Source organism: Hydra viridissima, unplaced genomic scaffold, assembly GCF_058129835.1.
Source record: "Hydra viridissima isolate aposymbiotic clone 2 unplaced genomic scaffold, HvirCarnegie_v1 scaffold_47, whole genome shotgun sequence".
Lineage (NCBI taxonomy): Eukaryota > Metazoa > Cnidaria > Hydrozoa > Anthoathecata > Hydridae > Hydra > Hydra viridissima.
This window is the reverse complement of record NW_028324332.1, coordinates 1-21,247: the sequence shown is the minus strand read 5'-3', so window position 1 is coordinate 21,247 and position 21,247 is coordinate 1. Positions and strand designations below refer to the sequence as shown.

General features: G+C 28.2%; 3 protein-coding genes across 3 annotated transcripts; 1 reads left to right on the top strand and 2 right to left on the bottom strand.

Moving 5' to 3' along the window:
* Positions 1-902: 902 nt before the first annotated feature.
* LOC149876067 (coiled-coil domain-containing protein 175-like) lies at positions 903-21,219 on the top strand (the record flags this gene model as incomplete). Its single annotated transcript, XM_090075783.1, has 12 exons — positions 903-932; positions 1,039-1,179; positions 3,706-3,800; positions 6,025-6,136; positions 6,517-6,569; positions 6,785-6,867; positions 18,830-18,907; positions 19,113-19,167; positions 19,246-19,344; positions 19,497-19,552; positions 20,908-20,971; positions 21,110-21,219. Coding segments are annotated over exons 2-12 (929 nt in total), but the record flags the coding sequence as incomplete, so codon positions are not given.
* Positions 8,620-13,435, bottom strand: LOC149876069 (uncharacterized). The gene has a single exon (XM_090075780.1). The coding sequence runs from the start codon at positions 13,433-13,435 to the stop codon at positions 11,819-11,821; it is 1,617 nt and encodes a 538-aa protein (XP_089931906.1). The 3' UTR covers positions 8,620-11,818.
* LOC149876068 (uncharacterized) lies at positions 8,620-14,771 on the bottom strand. The gene is made up of 2 exons (XM_090075781.1): positions 14,237-14,771; positions 8,620-14,124 (listed from the first exon to the last, which is right to left on the bottom strand). The coding sequence occupies exons 1-2, from the start codon at positions 14,499-14,501 to the stop codon at positions 13,640-13,642; spliced, it is 750 nt and encodes a 249-aa protein (XP_089931907.1). The 5' UTR covers positions 14,502-14,771; the 3' UTR covers positions 8,620-13,639.
* Positions 21,220-21,247: the final 28 nt, after the last annotated feature.

Below are 21,247 nucleotides of genomic sequence, written 5' to 3'. Positions count from 1 at the left end.
TTTCATTGTATTTTTGCTACTTTCAGCAATTTTAATAGCCTTAAAGTAATAAGATGGGGTCTATTCTATGATTGATGTCTTGAGAATCTATTCTATGATTGATGTCTTAAGAAACAAAGGAACGTATAAAATAGCAACATAAGATGCCACTTTCTTAATATTTTCTACCTCTGTCATCAAGGTTGTTTTTTGTTAGTAAGTTGAAGCATCAATGAATATATCCTGTCTGCGATAAAACTAGCATAGCAAGCAGGTGGTTGTTCTTAAAAAGGTATTCTAGATAGTCACATTTCCTAAGAAGTTCTTGGCCTCCAGTACAGTCTCATGTATATAGGAACCATACTTTTGACCTTGCATATCAGTCTTGGTGCTATAGTCTTCTTAGATAGTACTTGCACCAAAGTTGTGTCTTATATGTGTCACAAAGTCTTAAACTTAGTTGACTTAAACCTTAACTGATTTAAAGAAATAATATTACAGATAGAGTGGTCTTCTTTGGTTTTCCACCATAGTATTCTCTTGTTTCAACACTTCCTTCCTAAGCTTTCTTTTTTTTTCTTACTTTCTCTTAAAAAAAGCTAAAACTACATTTATGAAAAAGTAAATGTTGAGGTAATGTCTACTTTAATTGAAAAATCAATAAAATTATGCAGTATTTAGTTGTTTAGTTTTTACATCTACCACTTCCAAGGGTCTTTCAACCCTCAAATTTAGTAAAACTACTTTTTTTTTTTGTCATTTATAACCAGTAGATAATCCATGTATGTTTTTTATTCAGAATAATCTAATATATACACATTCTATATATATATATATATATATATATATATATATATATATATATATATATATATATATATATATATATATATATATATATATATTCTAATATTTTTTTTTCCAGAATATTCTAATACATTCATACCAAATTGGTGAGAAGCTCATTTTTTGTTTTCTAATCAGCAGTAACATTAAAGTGTTAATAGTATGCTCTAGATACCAATATGATGATAGTTTTAATGAAGTTTTTTTTTTCAGAGCTTATTTAACTGAAAATGAAAACAAACTCAAAAACAATTATTCCAGCGGTACATATTTTAATCCCATTTCATGAGAATATTACCACAAGATACAAAAGTTTGCCAAAAAAGTCAAAAGACCGAGGTCTAGATGTGTTATGTAAGTTTTACTAGTTGTTTTTTTGCTTCTGTTTGATAAAGTTGTAAAATAGTCTTGGTTATAACGAGTCCTAAAAAATTCATTTTATTATCTGAATTTCCTTACATTAAGTGATGATGATGGGGTTGCTTTTGGCAAGATGTTGTAGCTTTGAAAAAAAGATATTTACATAAATAGGGCTCATTACATGTTTTTTTTTTTTTTAATATGAAACCAATCAAATGGGCTAATGGGCTAGTACTAGAAAGTTTCTTAATTTAAGGGTTCTTTTTTACAACAATAGTATTAAAAGCTTCTGAAGAGTTTTTTAACTTTCAGATTATCAAAAGACAGAAAAAGTAAGTAAAATGCAATTTGAAAACATGTTAATAAGTAAGTTAAAATGTTTTACAGTTAGTCAACTAAAATTGTTTAAATTCCATCAATATCATTCAATGCAATATAATCCTCAGATATGTCTCTGAACAGAACACAAACATTCCTTGAACTCTTAATAAAATAAGTTTCTTATCAAAAAGTAACTTAGTACAATAACTTCTTGAGATTTTGGGTTTTTAGTACTAGTTAGTTATAAAAACGTTTCTATTTAAAAAAAAAAAGTTTAATGCTTCAGACTACTGGTAGACAATTGTAAGAGAAATCTTTTCCTTGAATACAAATGAAAAGATGCAGAAGGGATATAAACTTTTGAATACTTTAAACTTGTTTGTTATTTTAGTGGTTTAGAAGGAAAACCTTACACTACCAGATGTTCCTAGAGTTCAGTTTAGCTTTCTTTACTGACTTGTATACATGTGGAATTAAATGAGTTTTACAATTTTTTGTATATCTGATAAATGTTTTTGATGAAAATGAGCCCTTTTCTAGTTTTTTTTAATATTTTTAATTCTAAAAAAAAAAAAAAAAACTCTAAGGAATGCTTCAGTGTTTTAGATTAGTTATTTAAACTAAATATAATTTTGCCTTAACTATTTTTCAAAATGTATACATAATAAACAAATAATATATTTTTCTTTTCAAGTTCACAGAAAGTATATTTTTAAAATGTCTCAGAAGACTTGTGGGTTTCTCCTGGGGCATCAGGATGATGACGAAGGGTTTGAACTACCAACTCTTCACAAAGAGAAAAAGTTGTCAATTAGGGAGGTATCAATTGCAGTAATTGATAAAATTGAACAGCAAGAAACATAATCAGTGCTGCACTCACAATGGTCCTTTATCGATAAAAAGTTTCTGACAGAAATGAAGTGTATGTGCTCACAAAAATGTCAAGAGCACTTGGAAAAATAATTGAAGAACTGAATATTAATAGGTCCTTTATTCATCATGAGCAAAAAAAATACAGTGCATAGAATTGCAGACAAACTGATAGCTGAGTTCAAAATAGATGTCCCAATACAGTAAAATCCTGATTAATTGAACTCTTTATAACTTGAACATTTGCTAACTCTATTTTTGAATTCGTGTTGAACTCTTATTAAATATAAAAATTCCAATAGCTGAAACTATTACCACAGAAAATAAACCAAATCATTTTAACAAATTGTCTAGTCATCTGTGGTATCTATCGCAGGAGTTAGTGGTTTTGACTTTCTTTTCCAAGAAATACTCAGGTGACATGAAGAGACAAAGGTAGTCTCACTCAGCAAAGATAGAGATGAAGAGCCCTTTAAACATCCACAGAAGGATGGCTGCCAACAAGAACTTGACTGACTTTGGTTCTAGGAACATATGGCTCTATTTTTATAAAACTAAAATTGGATCAGAAGTTCCTATATGAAGACCCTAGTATGTGAAAGGATCAAGTAGGCTAACAGTCAGCTATAAGATTGGTGCGAAGTATTGATATATTTAGGTGTGTGTATAATTCAAAAATATGATCAGCTTATGACATGTGATGAATGTCAGTTTCAGTTACACTTGTTTCGCAAATAATTGGATAACAATGAGTTAATACTTTGTTATCATTGATAATAAGAATAGTTTAATAATTTATAACACTCAGTTATTTTTGTTTAAAAAAAAAAACTTTAACACTAATGTAAAAATAAGAATGAGTTGATATTACTAAGGAATAATAATATGATAGGAAAATAGTAGAACTCTATTATCTATGTGCAACTTTCAAATGTACAATTATTCCTAAAATGTTTCATATAGATGATTTCTCACATCAAAGGAACCTATAAAGACTGGTTCTTTTTATGTTTTCAAAACTTGTCAACTTAGAACTGCCATAATATGTATTAAGTTTTTGTATATTATTTACTTGTTACCTAAAGTTAGAAAACATAAACTTTCTATTGGCATAAAAACTAGAGTAAGTATAATTGTTATATTTGAAATCAGCATGTGAAATTGATTAACAAATGGGGCATTTCATTTTTGATAATTAAAAAAAAAATTGGAAAATCTCAGAGTTGTGTAATTAACTTTCGCTATTTTTTTATTTATCTATTAAGTAATTTTTTATTTATGATAAATGTGAAATAATGTTATACTATGTTTTTTACTGCTCTATTTTAGTAAAGAAGATCTCTGCTTTTTTTGATGATAGAGATATGATTAGTGCTCTTAGTGCAAGCAATATAAAAGAAGTTGTTGACTTGTTAAAGTCTTTGGTTTGTTTCACATTTTAAACTGTATTATGAAATTATTAAGTATTTTTGAGTCACATACATACATACATACTATATACATAGATAGATAGATAGATACATACATACATACATACATACATACATACATACATACATACATACATACATACATACATACATACATACATACATACATACATACATACATACATACATACATACATACATACATATATACATACATACATACATACATCATACATGCATACATGCATACATGCATACATGCATACATGCATACATGCATACATGCATACATGCATACATGCATACATGCATACATACATACATACATACATACATACATACATACATACATACATACACTGCCGCTCACGGATGTTAGGACAATGGAGATTTTTTCAAAAAAGCAATATTAGTATGTAATTACGTTATAGAATTTTTGATTTATATTATAAAAATTATATTTTTTATACATTTTAAATATAAAATATATTATTAGTCAGTTTTATGTAATAAAAATTTACAAAAACCATTATAATAATTAAATTTTCTTTTCGTCAAAAAAACCGCCCTTTGATTTAATAACTGCTTTAACTAATCTCGGCATTCTTTCAATTAATTTTCTAATTGTTTCTTTCTAAATATTAATCCATTCCTGTTCTATAATGTTCCATAAATGAGATTTTGATGTTGGACATACAGTTCTAATTTTTCTATCCAGTTCATCCCATTGTAACTCAATGGGGTTGAGGTCTGGGCTTTGGGGAGGCCAGGTCATTACACGTAATACATTTTCAGCTTTTTTTGATTCTAAATAATTTTGACATAATAATGCAGTATGTTTAGGGTCATTAACATGCATCAGAATAAAATTATCTTCGATTAATCGAAGTCCCGAAGGGCTCTCACTTGTTTCCAGGATATCTCTATAATGTTCTTTTCTCATTATTCCATCGATTTTACGCAAATCTCCCACTCCATCTAGAGAGAAACAACCCCAAACTATCACAGAGCCTTCACCATGTTTTACTGTTAGAACCAGACATTGAGTTAGCATTTTTTCTTCGGCAGATCATCTGACATAAACTCTTCGCTTATTTCCGAAAACTTCAAATTTTGACTCATCGGTCCAAGTACTTGTTTCCATTCATCCATCATCCGATTTTTGTGGAACTGTGCCCAAATGGAATCTCTTCTGTCGATTACATTTTCGTAGATATGGTTTTCGGATAGCAATACGACCACGCAAATTAGCTTTTTGCAACCTTCGTTTGATTGTACTGACAGAAACTTTTTTTTCTCGATCACAGTTGAAAATAGCTGTTATTTGTGGAGCAGTTAACATTCGATTACATTTACTGATAACTTTTATACGACAGTCATCAGTTTTTGTTGTTATGCGAGAAGGACCTAGACGATTTCTGTCTTCCAAACTTCCAGATTCTCGATATCGATGAATTGTATAGGTAAGTGTTGATTTACTCAGATTTAGTTTTTCAGCTATTTTTCTAACTGTATAGTCTTCTTGAAGCAAAGTGAGTATTGCTACCCTTTTTTCTACACTTATTGGCTTACCTTTAGGCATATTTTTTTCAATATTTTGAATTTACACTAAAAAAAAAATTTAATTATACCTTTGAACTTCTGCACTTAAAATTTTTAAAACACTACCACAAAATGCACAAAATATCTGCATATAAATACACAGTAAACAATAGAAATACTTGTTAAATGACAAGCTTAAAAGATTTGAATCGATAATGTAAAATACAGGTTCATACGTGAATTTAATATGTTTCTGGGTTCTCTGTTTATTAATTTAAGATATTTTTGCTTTTTCACTGACTTTTACTTGCGTGCACAATTTATGTTATCTTAATGTATTTACATTATAATAACTTAATTTAGAATTTTTTTATGCAAATTTTATTTAACTTGATTTATTTTTATATAAACATAAGTTTTACTAATGTAAGTTAATAATTTTTTAACGCTATTACATTTTAATATTGTTCTTTTGAAAAAATATATTTTGTCCTAACTTCCATGAGCGGCAGTGTACATACATACATACATACATACATACATACATACATACATACATACATACATACATACATACATACATACATACATACATACATACATACATACATACATACATACAAAAATTTTTTTTAGATATAAATTTAATTTTTTTTGTAAACTAATGCATATTTAGGAATCTGAAAGATTGCAGTTGCAGGAAGCAGTAGAAGCAGAAACAATTGTATCAAGTATTTTGCGCCATAAAGTTATGGTATTTCCAAGAGATTTAAAGAGAGAGAAATATGGTTTGCTTTTTTCTAAACTAACATGTTATAGGAAAATAACTTAACACTTATGGATTATTTAGTTAACTATCATTTACTTAGTGCAAAATATTGTAATTAATTTTATTATAGCTTGTATTATTTTAATTTTTATGAAATTTCAACATGGTGCATAAGCATTTTATCAGAGAGGCTGGCAAATTTAAAGTTAACAACTACTTTTAATATGCAATATTAGACAAAAATATTAATAGTTAATATAATTGTAAGCTGCACAACAGTCAAATAACAAAGTATTCAATTTGACTACTAAGTTCTTATAAAAAGTTATTCTGGTAAAGACTATTATTTACAGAGCTAGTTGTCCATTATGATTCTGCTAATTTAAACAATCAATTTAGATGCTATTTTATCTGCTTATCTCTCAAATACTGCAACAATCAACCAATTAAAGGTTGGTTAATCTTTTTAACTAATTCTAATTAACTTTTTTTTATTTATAAATTATACTTTTAATTAAGCTAACACTTGAAATAGATTTTTGTGCTCAATTAACAAAACAGATTTTTTGGAACATTTTCTGTTAAGTAAATTGTTTTTTGCTTTAAAGAAAATTGAAAAGTAAAAAATAAAGCTTAAAGTTTAAAACAAATAACCTTTATATCCAAGGATCAATTAAAGTTAATTGAAGAAAGAGTTGCTCACTTGAAGCCTTATTTAGAGCAGATCAGAAATGAAAATAGATTGCTTGGGTAATACATTTTAGCTTTTTGTTAAGTTTTTAAGTTTAGGAGGCCGAAGTTATAATATCCCAAGTAAGAAGCAATATAGGCACAATAATTACTATGTGTTGAAATATTGGCTAATATTGGCTGACATTTGCATTATTTTTCAATTTTGTTCTCATGGACCAATCTTACATTCGACTGAAATGTAATATTCTTATATCAATGTTAATTTAATATTGTGTGAGTATTGATTTTTATTGTTATTATTTTTGTTCTATTTGTTAGAGGAGACTGGGGCTTGTTGACTACAGGGGTAAGTTGACACACTGCATTTAACTTTGGAAATTTCCTAAATTCACATGGAACCTTCCTACTTAACTAATTCATCTTTCAGTGTAGTATCAGGCCTACAAGCGCATGTGCATAGAAGTTTTTGTGATTTTTGAGTTTTTTTTACAAATTTTGTAACTTTTGTGACAATATTACTTTTTCAATTTTAAAAAGCAATAGCATTAGCTACAAGTAAACTCAAATTGCTGAAACATTTTGTGTCTCTCAATGCTTCACGTTTTTTGGGATTTTCTAGGCCATTTTGTGAGCAAAAAGCTTTTGGGGTTAGTTGCCACAATGATTGCAGGGCTAATTGGCAAAATGTGCCAACTTACAATTTTTTGTATTGGTTGTAAATTCACTAAATTTAAGTTAAAGACATGCAAAATTATGAAAAAAAAGTAGACAGGCCTGTTAATTCTAAAAACTTTACAAAAAATGCTATTGATGCTATTTTTATAGAAGGAAAAAATATTTGATCAACTTAAGGGCAATAAAAGTTAAGGTCAAAAAAAGTTAAAAGATGCACTTGAAATAGATACTTAATGTTGCTAAACTTGTCTCTTTTTGTATGGTGTGCCAACTAACCCTGAGAGTTAGACAGTTTACCCCAGGCCGGGGTAAGTTGGCACATATTTTTTTTGGAGGCCCTTTTTAAGCCACTAATTTTTTTTTATAATCTTTGACACTTGAAGATGCTTGCCAAATTCATATTCTTTTGAACTGCAGTTTGATATCTTCAAAAAAGTTCACCCAGGAATGCACAGAACTCAAAAACTAAATCTGTAGCTAACTAGCCCTGGACTTCCTTATATTATAGTAGACTTGATTACCTAATTACAGTTTTTGAATTAGTTTTTGAAGTAACTTGGAGGATTTTCCAAATGGTTTAAATGCAAAAGTGTATATTGTTAGTACTGAAGAAACAGAATCAATTCTAGGTTATGATTGTGACACCCCATATTAAGTATAAAACATTAAATGAGTTGTAAAAATTGTTTTGAGAAAGTAGCATAAATGTTTCTAAAGATGCTTATACACTAGGGTGATAGTTAAAAGTCCAAAATTTTGGAAGATCAAAAACCATTGTGGTTAAATGCAAAACTTAATTTTTCAAATGTTGAGTTAATTTTGATATGTTAAATTACATTTATAAGTAACTTGTTATCTTATTTTAGGAGAAAAAAAAGTTAATAGTCTTCAGTAAGTATAAAGATTAGCCAACTTTCCTTCTTAGTTAACTCTTCTAATCTTTTATCTCAAGAGAAAATAATAGCAGGGGGATTGCTTCTATAATGTTTTTGATAACCCAGGAGTTGCAAATATTAATAGTTTCTCAATAAATATAAACCTAGAAATGATTTCAGGTAAGGATCACTTAGACTCCTATTTGTTGTTATTTTTTACAAAAATAAATTTAAATTTCCTGTATTTTTTTTTTATGGCAGCTTTTTCAAACAATTTTGAATCAAAACAGTATTAACTAAAAAAAGTTTCAGCCAAGCTTCAAGATGCAATTAGAAAAAAGAAAAAAAGTCCTGGATTTGCTCAGTACCCAAGTGCCATTTCCAAAGCATGCATGGATTGATGCCAGTTGCAAAAATGTTGAGTATGTATGGAAAAAGGACTCAGTCCCTGGACAGCTTTCCAGGCGCAGCTTGAGAATATGATCAAGAATGATGGCAGCTATATTGAAGTTTAAAGTTGCTTAGGCATCAAAAAATATTATTTCTAAAATTCTAGTAAGTTTTCTATTTCCATTTTTTCAAAATAGAAATAAATGTGTTCATGTTTAAGAGAGTCTCAGTTTTGGTGCAACACCCTGCACAAAATGGGTTCGATTATGCTTAAAAGTGTGTTACCATTTTCATAATCCCATTATAATTGAAAAAAGAAACATGTTTATAGAAAGACTAATATTTTTTATATTATTGCTAAATACCTGGATAGGTTAAAAAATATTTTGCCTTTAAATAAATTGTGTTTGCAGAAGATGATTGTCCACAACAAGGTTTTGCTGATGAAATTCTTTGAAGTTTTCTACAGCATCTTCAACATAAACTTTTGAATGAAACTCAGAACTGGTGAAACTTTTTCAGCAACTTCTTAGCAGGGCTTCAAAATTTTCCTTTTAAATTTCTTCAAAAATTTGTTTGCAGTAGTTGTCTATCAAGTATCCTACTCAATATGCTTTATGATTTTACCATTTTGTAAGAAACATCTTATCAGCCAATTAATCAATAAAATCATTATGTTTCTGGCCTCTTTCTGCTAGAAACCTATAACATCTTCTGACAGAGTCTACAATTAACTTTAGTAGTCTTTAGATGATAGTTTGTTATAAATAAGCACTAGTAATGTAAAGGGTTGGATCTTTAACACTGAACCCCACTTTTTTTTTATAAATACTTTTATATAAAAAACAAATTACATTTGATTGGGAGTTTTTATTTTTTTAGGTGTACTAAGTTCCTATCAGAGAAACTGTTTTTTTTTCATTTTGTTATAGGTAAAATAAAAATAATCAAATACTTACAATTTGTTGGAGTAGCCAGTACCTTTCTGTATGTGAATCACAAAGCTTCTTTCTTTTACAAATAATATTATCTTGTTCCCAAGAACATGAAAGATTTGATTTGATAACTTGAATCTTTTACCTCCAGTTATGTTCTATCCAAGTAATACCAAAAAATACTACAATTAGATGGTAGTTGGCCGGTAGCCTAAAGGTCAGTTAAATGTGTATGTAGACCTGCAACCGCTAGCTAAATTGTTGTAGCTAAAAAAGCTTTCTTTTTCCTCTTTTTTCTTTCTAACATTTTTTTGGGAAATGTAATTAATATAAATTGTTTGCTGATGTAGATAAACATAAAAGAAACCAAAATTTTCAATGAAAGTACAAACCACAAAAGGCATGCTATAATTAAGTTGTTTAAAAATTGATTTCAAATGACCACATTCAAAAAATGTGCTGTGGTAATTTATTTATTGTTTGTACTAACTTTGTGTCACCCTATTGTACACAATTAACAACTTTGTGTGCTGTTGTTGTTAATTGATTTATTAAGAAATTTTTTTATATTGGAAAGTTTTAAGGAGTTGGTAAACCAAAATCAATGCAAAATTTATTGGAACATCTTGTTTAAGAATTGCAAAATATATTGCTATCAGATAAGTGATTTGCATTTGTCAAGTGCATTAAAACTTACACTGGATATTATAGTTCAGAATGCTGCATAATGAAAGGAACTCATGTAGAAAGAAAAATTGTATTTTTGGATACTGTTGCTGAGAATTCATGTAATGCATTCTCATTTGAAAATTTTTTTAAACAAAAGAACACTTTAGACAGGAAAGACAGAAAGTTTGCCAAAGTCCAACTGTTAACTTATTTTCAATTTCAAAACATTAGCAAAAAAAAATGCATCTGTGTAAGGAACCTTTTTGGGAAGGCTCTGCCAGTCTTAAAAGATAGTTATGCTTTAATGAATGATAATCATGTGGTACAGTTAATATTTTTATCAGTAAGAAAATTCAGAATTATTCATTCATGGAAAGAAAGTAATTCAACAGCTTATTTTATGAATAACTTTGTGACTCAAATTTGTTTAAAGTTTTGTAGAACATTAATATTTTTAGTTTCTCTGAAATTATTGGGAAATGTTTTAAAGAAAAAAAATTTGCATTTCTTTTCCTTTGTTTCATACTATTAAAAAGTAATTAGGCTAATAGACTGACATTATTTTTATGATTTTGAATATAGTTTCTTTAATTTATGACTTAACTCTAAAAAATAGCTTGATTAACAGCTAACATGTTAATGACATTAAGTTAAAACACCGTTTAATGGTATGCATATAAGTAAATTTTTTCATTAGTGTTACTTTATATATGTTTTGCTATATATGCAATTTGTGAGGTAAATGTGATCTAATGTGTTTTTTAGTACTTGTATACGGGTCATTCCATGTCAAATCAACTAAAAAAAAAATAATTCCGCACCATACCATCTTAGATTTTGCTGATTTTTGGAATACAAGCTTGAATTAATAAAAGGAAACTTCACTCCAAATTTTAGTGTCTGACTCCTTACGGTTTCAGAGATACTGATACTTGGTCCCAGTCTCTTTTTTGACTATTTTTTTCAGCGCCATTTATTTTTTAGGCTTATTGCATGACACAATTAGCTTTAACTTATAAAATACTTGTTTAATAGTGGTAAAAATTTCTATCTAACTATTTTTTAGGGTGAGGAACTCAAAAATCATGGGTAAAATACACAAAAATTTAAGCTTCTATATGAAAATTCAATTTCAAAATGGTGTAACACTTTTCGTAAGTTTTTTGATGCCCCGTACAAAAAAATGTTTATCTCCAGATGTCTAAAAGATGAAATTCTGAAATTTTTTCCTAATGTTCTATATGTAACAAACTCCATAATACAAAAAAACTGCAAGGGTTTTTTTTTTTAAATCAGATTTATTTGCATTCAAAGTCTTATAATAATAAACCCAAAAAATTTCAAAATTACACTAAAACCATGAAAATAATTAAATTGCAATGAGAAAAACTAAAACTAATAGGCAATAAGAATTGACAATCTTCCACATTTAATAAAAATAAAAAATCTTTGAAAGATAACAAATTAGTTCTCTGGTTTAAAGTTTGCCCAGCTATCTTCAATGCTCTGGTGATCTATTTCACTGATTTTGTATTGTCTTCCTGTAACAGTTGTTGGAATATTAATCATTAACAATAAGTTTGTTGATGGAACCCAGCACACATCATCTCTAGAAGGCCAATAATATGACCTTGAAGGGTAACATGGATGCATGAATCTAACTAGAAAGTCTTTATTTTCAACATCAGTTTCCTCAACTAGTCCGATCCATGGATTGTTATCATATATCAAACATACAAACGCGCCAATGCTTATATTAGACAAGAATTCTTTAATAATTTCATCAGTTTGAAAATTAAAAACAAATGAATACTCCAATTGTTCAGAAACAATTTTAGTTCCAATTTTTGTGTTACTTATTGGAACAAAATTGTGATAGGTGCGAGTGCCTGGTAATGTTTTTGCAGTTGCATATCTTTGCTCCATTTCACTTCGAATTATTGTGTTTGACTCCTTAGATATGTAATAAAAATTAATTCCTTTGATTTCGTTTTGGCAAAAATTAAACATTGCAGATGCTGTAAGAATATGATTTGTTGTTGTTCGATGAAGGCTAGCAATTGAAGTTAGTCTTTTTACAGTCCCGCCAATACCATCACAGGGTGATTTACCGTGACTTGTTGCAAAGAAAGACCATGTACATTTCATACCAAAATCTTGTTCATGGTGGCATATATTTATGAAGTGTTTGCAGTTTTTGTACTGGCCAACACACCCATCTGAAAAGTAATGGACAGTTTCTATTTGATGAGAAATATTGCTTTTAATATTTTCAATTGCTAGCTTCATCACATGATAAACCATATCTACATCATGCAGTAAATCATCTGAGATGAAACATAATGAATCACATTTGAGGACATTATTTTCTTTATAATAAATTACTGTTGGATGCAATGTTGCTTGAATTTTGTTCCAGTGAAAACTTTGTATTTCGTCTTGTACAACAAACTCATAATTTTCTGAGAAATCTAAAAGGACAACAACCTCAGTACTACTTAACTCATTTTTTAACTTTCTTAAAGAAGCAGCTTGACTTTTTGCAATGTAAGAATGAACAGTAAGTTTTTGTAACTTATTTTTCAAAATATTAATAAAGCTACTTGTCGTTTCTGTTAGACTTAATAGCTCAGATCGGTCTGTTGTTTTCCATTGTTTATAATCTATACAATAATCATCATCTTCATCAATATCGTCTTGAGAGTATAACTCATTTTCAAGATAATGTACTAATGCAGAATCTTCTGGGCACATAGGGCAACGATGTATCATGCAATTCTTGTTAACCCTACTACAAACAAGCATATCAATAAGTTCGTGATAATCCTTTGATAATTCAACTGCACTAATCATTAACTTAACATTTTGATGGTAGGTGCACACACATACTGTATGCGTACCAGATGCTCCTACTGTAATGCACCATTTTGGACGATGTGAGCAAAAGTTAGAAAAACAAGTCTTTATATCTGGATAACAGGTTTTAAACTTTGCATATAGCTCTTTTAGATTTGAGAGAATCAAACGTTTTTGCATGTGAGATCTTCGAGCTATACTAACAAAATCTTTTTTACCAGACATTAGTCTGCTATTTTCATCATTACAATAAAATTCAATAATTTTATCTACTGATTCTTGAGGTGTTTTCTTTCCTTTTTTTTTTTCAGGAAAAGATAAAATACCATTTTTCTGCAGCAATTTGCGTGATATCTGCACCATGTAATTAGTAACAAATTCTTTTTCTATATCTTTGTGTGACCAAGAAATTGGAACCAGTGTTAGTAGTTAAATTTTCTGATTACGATTGGAAATTAACATTTTTTCTTTGATTTTTCTAATAAGTATATCCATGTCATTTGCTTTACCTTCGACTTCCTTAGATAATTTATTGAAGGAATCTTCTTGGCTTAACTCTTCAGGATCTATATTTAAAGTCCTTGCAATGCCTAACTTTACTGTTTTTTGAACATGTAACAATTTTTTTTTGCCAAGAGCAACTCTAGAGTGACTATTTACTGCATGCATTTTGAGAGGACTTATGTTCATAATCGTCAAAGAAGAATTAAGATTTTTTTTTAGCAACTCGTTTATATTAGGATCATTATCTTCATCTTCATAAACCTGGCTACAAGTTGGTTCCATTTGTCCATCATCCTTAAATGACATAAATTTAATCATACATGAAGGACATATCTTTTCTCCAGGAATAACATTAATACCAATATTTTTCAATTTCCTAGCAAGTTGCATATTAATTTCTTTACATCCTCCTAAAAACATAAGTGATAACTACTGCTTCAGTAAATATTTTGTAAAAATATATATAATTTATATAAAATTACAATAAAGTTTTCAAAACGTTTCATGATTAAGTAATAATACCTTTTCTTCTTTTTCCTTTGTGTGAATTAAATGGATCACAGCAAGTTATGTGGATTGCCGAATAACGTTTTAAATAAACATATTCATGGTGTAGGCAAACCGTTGCATTTTCATCATATTGAATGCCAGAACGACTAATTATCAAGTCTTTTTCAACATCATTAAGACTTGAAACTTTCTTGATATCATGGGATTTTACATATGTTTGTTTGTTACAAATTTCTTTATTTGTTATTCCAATTGAACATATTTCTTTATCATTCATATTTTTTAGTTCTGTAAGAAACAATTTTAAAATAATTATTGTTTGAAGATTTGAAAATAGAAAATCCTTTAGCTATTAAACATAATGATCTTAGATGTGAAATGCAAACAAGTTTATATGTTAGAACTGCACCTGAGACAGCAAGATTCTAAAAATCTTTTAAAAAAATGCAAAAAATAAATGCAAATAATTTTTTTTCATTATAAAATAACAATTTTTTCCTAATTTTTTTATAAAACTTTGAATAAAAATAAATCTGATTTAAAAAAAAAAAAACCCTGCAGTTTTTTTGTATTATGGAGTTTGTTACATATAGAACATTAGGAAAAAATTTCAGAATTTTATCTTTTAAGCATCTGGAGATAAACATTTTTTTGTACGGGGCATCAAAAAACTTACGAAAAGTGTTACACCATTTTGAAATTGAATTTTCATATAGAAGCTTAAATTTTTGTGTATTTTACCCATGATTTTTGAGTTCCTCACCCTAAAAAATAGTTAGGTAGAAATTTTTACCACTATTAAACAAGTATTTCATAAGTTAAAGCTAATTGTGTCGTGCAATGAGTCAAACAAATAAATGGCGCTGAAAAAAATAGTTAAAAAAGAGATTGGAACCAAGTATCAATATCTCTGAAACCGTAAGGAGTCAGACACTAAAATTTGGAGTGAAGTTTCCTTTTATTAATTCAAGCTTGTATTCCAAAAATCAGCAAAATCTGAGATGGCATGGTGCCAAGCATAAATTGAATTGAGCTGGAATGACCCATACTGATAATATACATAATGACTTAAAATATTGTGTAATACATGAATTATACACAAATTTTTCTTCAAATGCATACAAATTAAAAAGTTGCAAAACGCAATAAGGAAGAGAAAAGTATAGTCTCAGTCATCACCGTTGTCTGTAATCTAAAAAATCATACATCTCTTTTTATATATGTATGCAATTAGTATAAATGGTTTTATTTCTATTTCTATTTTGTATATACAGTGAGCAAAAAAATTAATCATGCAGCCAATAGAAGTTAATAAAAATGCATTTTTCTCAAAAAGTATAAACTTTTTTGAAAAACTAATTTCACCAAAAGATAGCGCTTAAAAAATACATTAAAAATCATATGTTTGAAAATAAAAAATTTGAATTTGTTATATTTAAAAAAATAAAGAACTAACATTATTGAAAATTCCTGACAAAAAAATTAATCATGCAACAAGAAAATTCGAATGGTAAGTATCAAAAATTATAATATATTTAATTATATTATTTATTTATATTAATTTAAATTATATATTTATATTAATAAACTTTCCAGCATTGACCAGCATTGAAAATATAAAATCTAAAAGAAGCTACACCTCTCATTCGATCGGACTTCGTGCACAAGTAATTGCGTTATGGCAAGATGGCCAAAGCCAAAGATCAATAGCTAAAACGCTATGTATATCGCCTGCAACTGTTCAATCCATCGAGGAAAAGTTTAAAAAAGTTGGAAACCTCAAAAATCAACCTGGAAGAGGACGCAAACGAAAGATTATGGCGCGTCAAGATCAATCTTTGATCAAAAGATTCAAAATTAATCCAAGATCTACAACAACAGCAGCAGCAAAAGAGTTGGAGGAGAGTTTTGGATTGTCTCTCACACTGCAAACAATTAGAAATCGCTTGCATGAAGCGAATTTACATGGACGAACACCACGCAACAAGCCGTATATAAGCCCAATCAATAGAAAGAAGCGGCTCAAATGGGCAAAAAAGTATGTGGATAAGCCACAAGAGTTCTGGGACTTAGTCATTAGGTTTGACGTGTCGAAATTCAATTTTTTTGGCTCTGATGGAGCTGTAAAGATATGGAGGAAGCCAGGAGAAGAGCTTCAATTGAAGTGTTTGAATGCCACAGTTAAACACGGTGGCGGTAATATTATGGTCTGGGGATGTATGGCAGCGAGCGGAGTCAGGAAATTGGCGTTTATTGATCAGAGAATGCATCAATATTTATATAAATCAATTCTGCAAGATAATTTAAGTTCATCTGCAGAAATTGTCGGGTTGAAAGATAATTTTATCTTTCAACACGACAATTATCCTAAGCATACGGCTCGTTCGGTCGTCGAATATTTAAAAGTTTCAGGGTTCAAAATGCTCGAATGGGTTGCTCAATCACCAGACTTAAACCCAATCGAGCATCTTTGGGATCACGTTGAGAAAATATTAAAAGATCGGCATATTTCGAAGAAAGCCGATCTGAAAACTTAATTTCGAGTTTTTGGTCGGAAATCGGGTAAGATATTACCAGAAACTTGGTAAATTCAATGTGTAGACGTTGTTTAGCCGTCATCAAATCAAATGGTGGACCTATGCGTTATTAATTTTGTATTAATTTTCTTTATTTTTAATTTAATTTAATTTTTTATATTATGCATGTTTAATTTTTTTGCCTTGGTTTTTTGATTTTTTATTTCTTTTGTAATTTTTCATAACTTATATTATTATTTTGTAATTTTTTAGTTCTTTTTTCGATAAATTTATATATAAATTTTAATTATTTAATATAAAAATCATAAATTTTAACTTAATTTAGTTTAAATTCAGTATTAAAAAGTTTTTACTATGGTGCATGATTAATTTTTTTGCTCACTGTATACATATATACTTACTTGTGAATGTCAGTTTACTAAGCAGTTTGCTTGATTAACTAAACTTTATTATAGTGCTAAGATGTAAAGGATGTAGTAATACCAGATAAGTTGTGCATGTTTTTATGCTTGTTTTAATGAATGAACCTCATGCATTAATTTGTAATGGGTAAACAAATTTAAAACATATTATTATAATATAAGCACAATTTACTTTAGAATTTACACAATGTTCCAAATTTATTATTTATTTAGACAATTTTTATTATATTTGTGATGAATTCATTTTTAAATAGTGCAAGATCATTTGCATTGAGAATCAGAACAAGTTTGCAAATAGTAATTCAGTAATTTAAAATCTTTTTGAAAAGTTACTGCACACTATGTTGACAATTTTTGAAATAGATGAGTTGTAAACAGCCAAACATTCTTATGATGATTCTGTTTATTACAACACCTTGTTAGGTGTGGGAGTTTTTTTCCCAATTAAATAAAATGAAAGTCATTTACCACCAAAGGCTTTTAAATTTGAAAAATGACATAAAACTAATATACATATATGCATACACACACACATTATATTACATTTATATATTATTGTTTATTAATTTGATAATTTATTATATCAAAATATTATTGTTTGTGTTAATGTTAATATAGATAATTTATTATTTCATAAATTGATATATTATTGTTTGATAATTTGATATTGCATATATAATGTTATTGATTGCTTTTTTTGTTTGATGAAAACAGCTCAATTTAGCAAAAGATTTCTCATTAAGCTAAATACCCTGGTTTGCCATCAGTACTTAGACTAAGGCCATACAAAGAAGTAGATCTGTGTTCCAACACTTAATGGTTGTGTTGTTATTAGTAATGATAAGTAGTCAAGCTATAAACTCAGTTAAAATGAGGATAAGTAATGCCTGATGATAAACCTTAGACTGTCAGCTAGAAAAAGCTAGATTGGTTTCTAAGGAAACTCAGATTATAACAACAGAATGCATCTTTGTCAGGGTTCATGATAAAAGAATTCAGTGTGTTGGCAAAAGAAACAAGGGAACACAGAGTGTTAACAAAAGAAACAAGGGCGTTAATTTATAGAACTAGGGTTTGCTTAGATTTTAAACAAAGTGATAACAAAGACTTCTCTAGTGTTGCAACATAGATCTGCTATGTAATTTATATCATTACTCATTATCTTTTTAACATAAATGTTTGACTACTTCCTTTGTATTTTTGCATTATTTTTTGTCATTATCACTATTGTTGTGCAAAAGTTATAGTATATCTAGATTAAACCATTATTACACAACCAATTATACCTAAACCACATACAGTGTAATGTCAGTACTTGAGGGATTATTGATCCAGTATTAGTTATAATATACAACCAATATTACTTTATTATGAAGTTGAATATAGGATCCATAGAATAGATATAAAATCAATATTAATCTAAAACGAATACAATATATAAATAATGTCAAAAACTAGCTTTTTCAATGTATGCTTGATATAGAGAATAACATTGACTCAATCTACTTTGAAATAATGGACAGTATTATGCCAATAATGTTTGCTACTTGGGATTGAGTGCTTTGAACTTCCAAAATAATATTGATTTTAATAGTTGAGTCATTTTTACAATATTTTTTGAATGAAATAATTTGTTTTGTTACCAGAGTGAAGGAACAGAAAATAAAAAAGCATTATGACCAGGTTTTAGATCTCCTCAATGAAACATTATCTGTGAAAGCTAGGTTGTTTTTTTTTTTTTTTTTTGTACTACTGTTATACTTTGCTTGTCTATTTTCTATGACCTTGTAAATAAATGTTTTGTAAACTTTAAAATCTTAAATGGCTTTAAATTTCACTTTGGTTTTTGTTTATTTCTTTTTAAAAGAAATTATATTTATTTGCAAAAATTAAGTATTTTCTAATATTAATGTAAATGTTAACTTTAAGCCTGCAAATTAAACTGAACGAAACTGTTGAAGAGCTTCAGAATGTTTGTGAAAAGGTAAACTTGTTCCTTTCTAATAATAGTGGCTTTTATTGAATGCTTGTAAAAAAACTCTTCTCTCCTTTGGTATTTTAGACAAAAGGTTTCAAAAATGCCTGTACAGAATTAGGAGAAGATCGAAAAGCTGAGTTTCAAGAATTTACTATCAAGAAACAAAAGCTTATGGTAGAATTGGTAATCATCATATTTGGCTTTAACCTTAATTTTGACTTAAATTGTAAGGAAACTAAAACAATATTGCTTAAAATTAGTTTTAAAAGGAAAATATCGTAAGTTATTTTTTCAAATATTTTTGATGCTACATATATAACTGATTTTTTCTGCAGAGTGAAACTTCAAAGAAAATTGAAGAGCAGAGCATGTTAAACTATCAAAAGAAGAAGTAAATAGGAAATTTAATAATTTTGCATATATATACACACACACATGCACACACATACTCACACATACACACACAATCACAACACACACATTATATTACATTTATATATTATTGTTTATTAATTTGATAATTTATTATATTAATATATTATTATTTGTATTGATATTAGTATGGATAATTAATTATTATTTGATAAGTTGATATATTATTGTTTGATAATTTGATATTGCATATATACATATATGTATATTAGTTTTATGTCATTTTTCAAATTTAAAAGCCTTTGGTGTTAAATGACTTTCATTTTGTTTAATTGGGAAAAAAACTCCCACACCTAACAAGGTGTTGTAATAAACAGAATCATCATAAGAATGTTTGGCTGTTTACAACTCATCTATTTCAAAAATTGTCAACATAATGTGCAGTAACTTTTTAAAAAGATTTTAAATTACTGAATTACTATTTATAAACTTGCTGTTAAGATATTTGTCAGTTTTACAAATGCTGTGAAACTCTTCCATCTTTGTCAGCATCCTTGATCATTTGATGACTAATTCCCAAATGTGATGGTGTGGGCACATCTAAACCTTCATTGGCTAAGTTTTGAAGAACATTTGATGATTTTCTTGTTGACAAGGACACTTTTGACAACAACATGGTAGATTTTGTTGTTTGATACTTTTTCTTCAGAGGGAAGACTCTTCTGCAACATCAGAATCTGTGCTGCTCTTGTGTTCTTCAGTATTAGTACAAGTGCTGAACTCTTACACTTGGCTAGTTGACTTTTCTGATAGGCTTCCTGGCCCTTTTGAAGGATATATCATTACTATGGAAGCCACTTTCTCAGTTGTGTATCCCACTCATATCCTCCTACTCAGTTTTTTTCTGTAAAGTTCTTTGTCTTCACTGCAAAGCCAGTTTTCACTCAGTTTTACTGCTGATTTTGAATGCTTACTACCAAGAGATATGTATATTTAAATCAATGAGAAATGAGAATTAAATTAGAAGTATTAAGAAAGAAGTATCTTATACAAAATGATATGGTTGCAGGAAGCGTTTTTATGATCAAAGGGAAATAGCACCAAAAACTAAAATAAAGGCAAAGGTTCATCAAAGATTAATTAGGGAAATTAATATTTTGAAAAAACTCTAATGTATCTATATCCAATATATGTAAAAAAAATTAGTTAAAAAAAAATTATTTTTTAAAAAAAAAAGCCAAAGATAAATATAAACATTTTATTTTTTAAAAAAAAAACCAAAGATAAATATAGACAAAAAGAGTTAGCTATAAGGGTTAAGAAAAACAAACAGTATTTACATTTCAGCATTAATGTGTTTCAGTTTCCATTTAGTGAAGTGGAAGATACACGACAGCTACAATCATCAAAGGAAACTGAAATTAAAGACAAAAGAAATGCAGGATAAAATTATTTTAATAATAAGTGTTTTCTAAATCTGTAGGAAAAATCTGTTGTTACCAATTTTGGCATGATAAGTAAAAGTAACACTTATTTTTATCATTATTACATATTATATTCTACTATTTTTTAATAGTTAATTGAGTTACTCCAAGAAAACTGCGAGAAACTTTATGCTGATAAACTACAACAAAACAATGATTTTGAAAAAAGAGTTCAAGAAATTATGTGTTTACAATCAGCAAGGTTTTTTTTTTTTTTCAATCGTTTTTAA

Excerpts from the sequence above, each read along its gene's own strand:
- LOC149876069 (XM_090075780.1), bottom strand. The coding sequence starts at position 13,435 with ATGTCTGGTAAAAAAGATTTTGTTAGTATAGCTCGAAGATCTCACATG.
- LOC149876068 (XM_090075781.1), bottom strand. The coding sequence starts at position 14,501 with ATGAATGATAAAGAAATATGTTCAATTGGAATAACAAATAAAGAAATT. Across the intron at positions 14,125-14,236 it reads CAAAGGAAAAAGAAGAAAAG|GAGGATGTAAAGAAATTAAT; the intron begins GTATTATTACTT and ends TTATGTTTTTAG.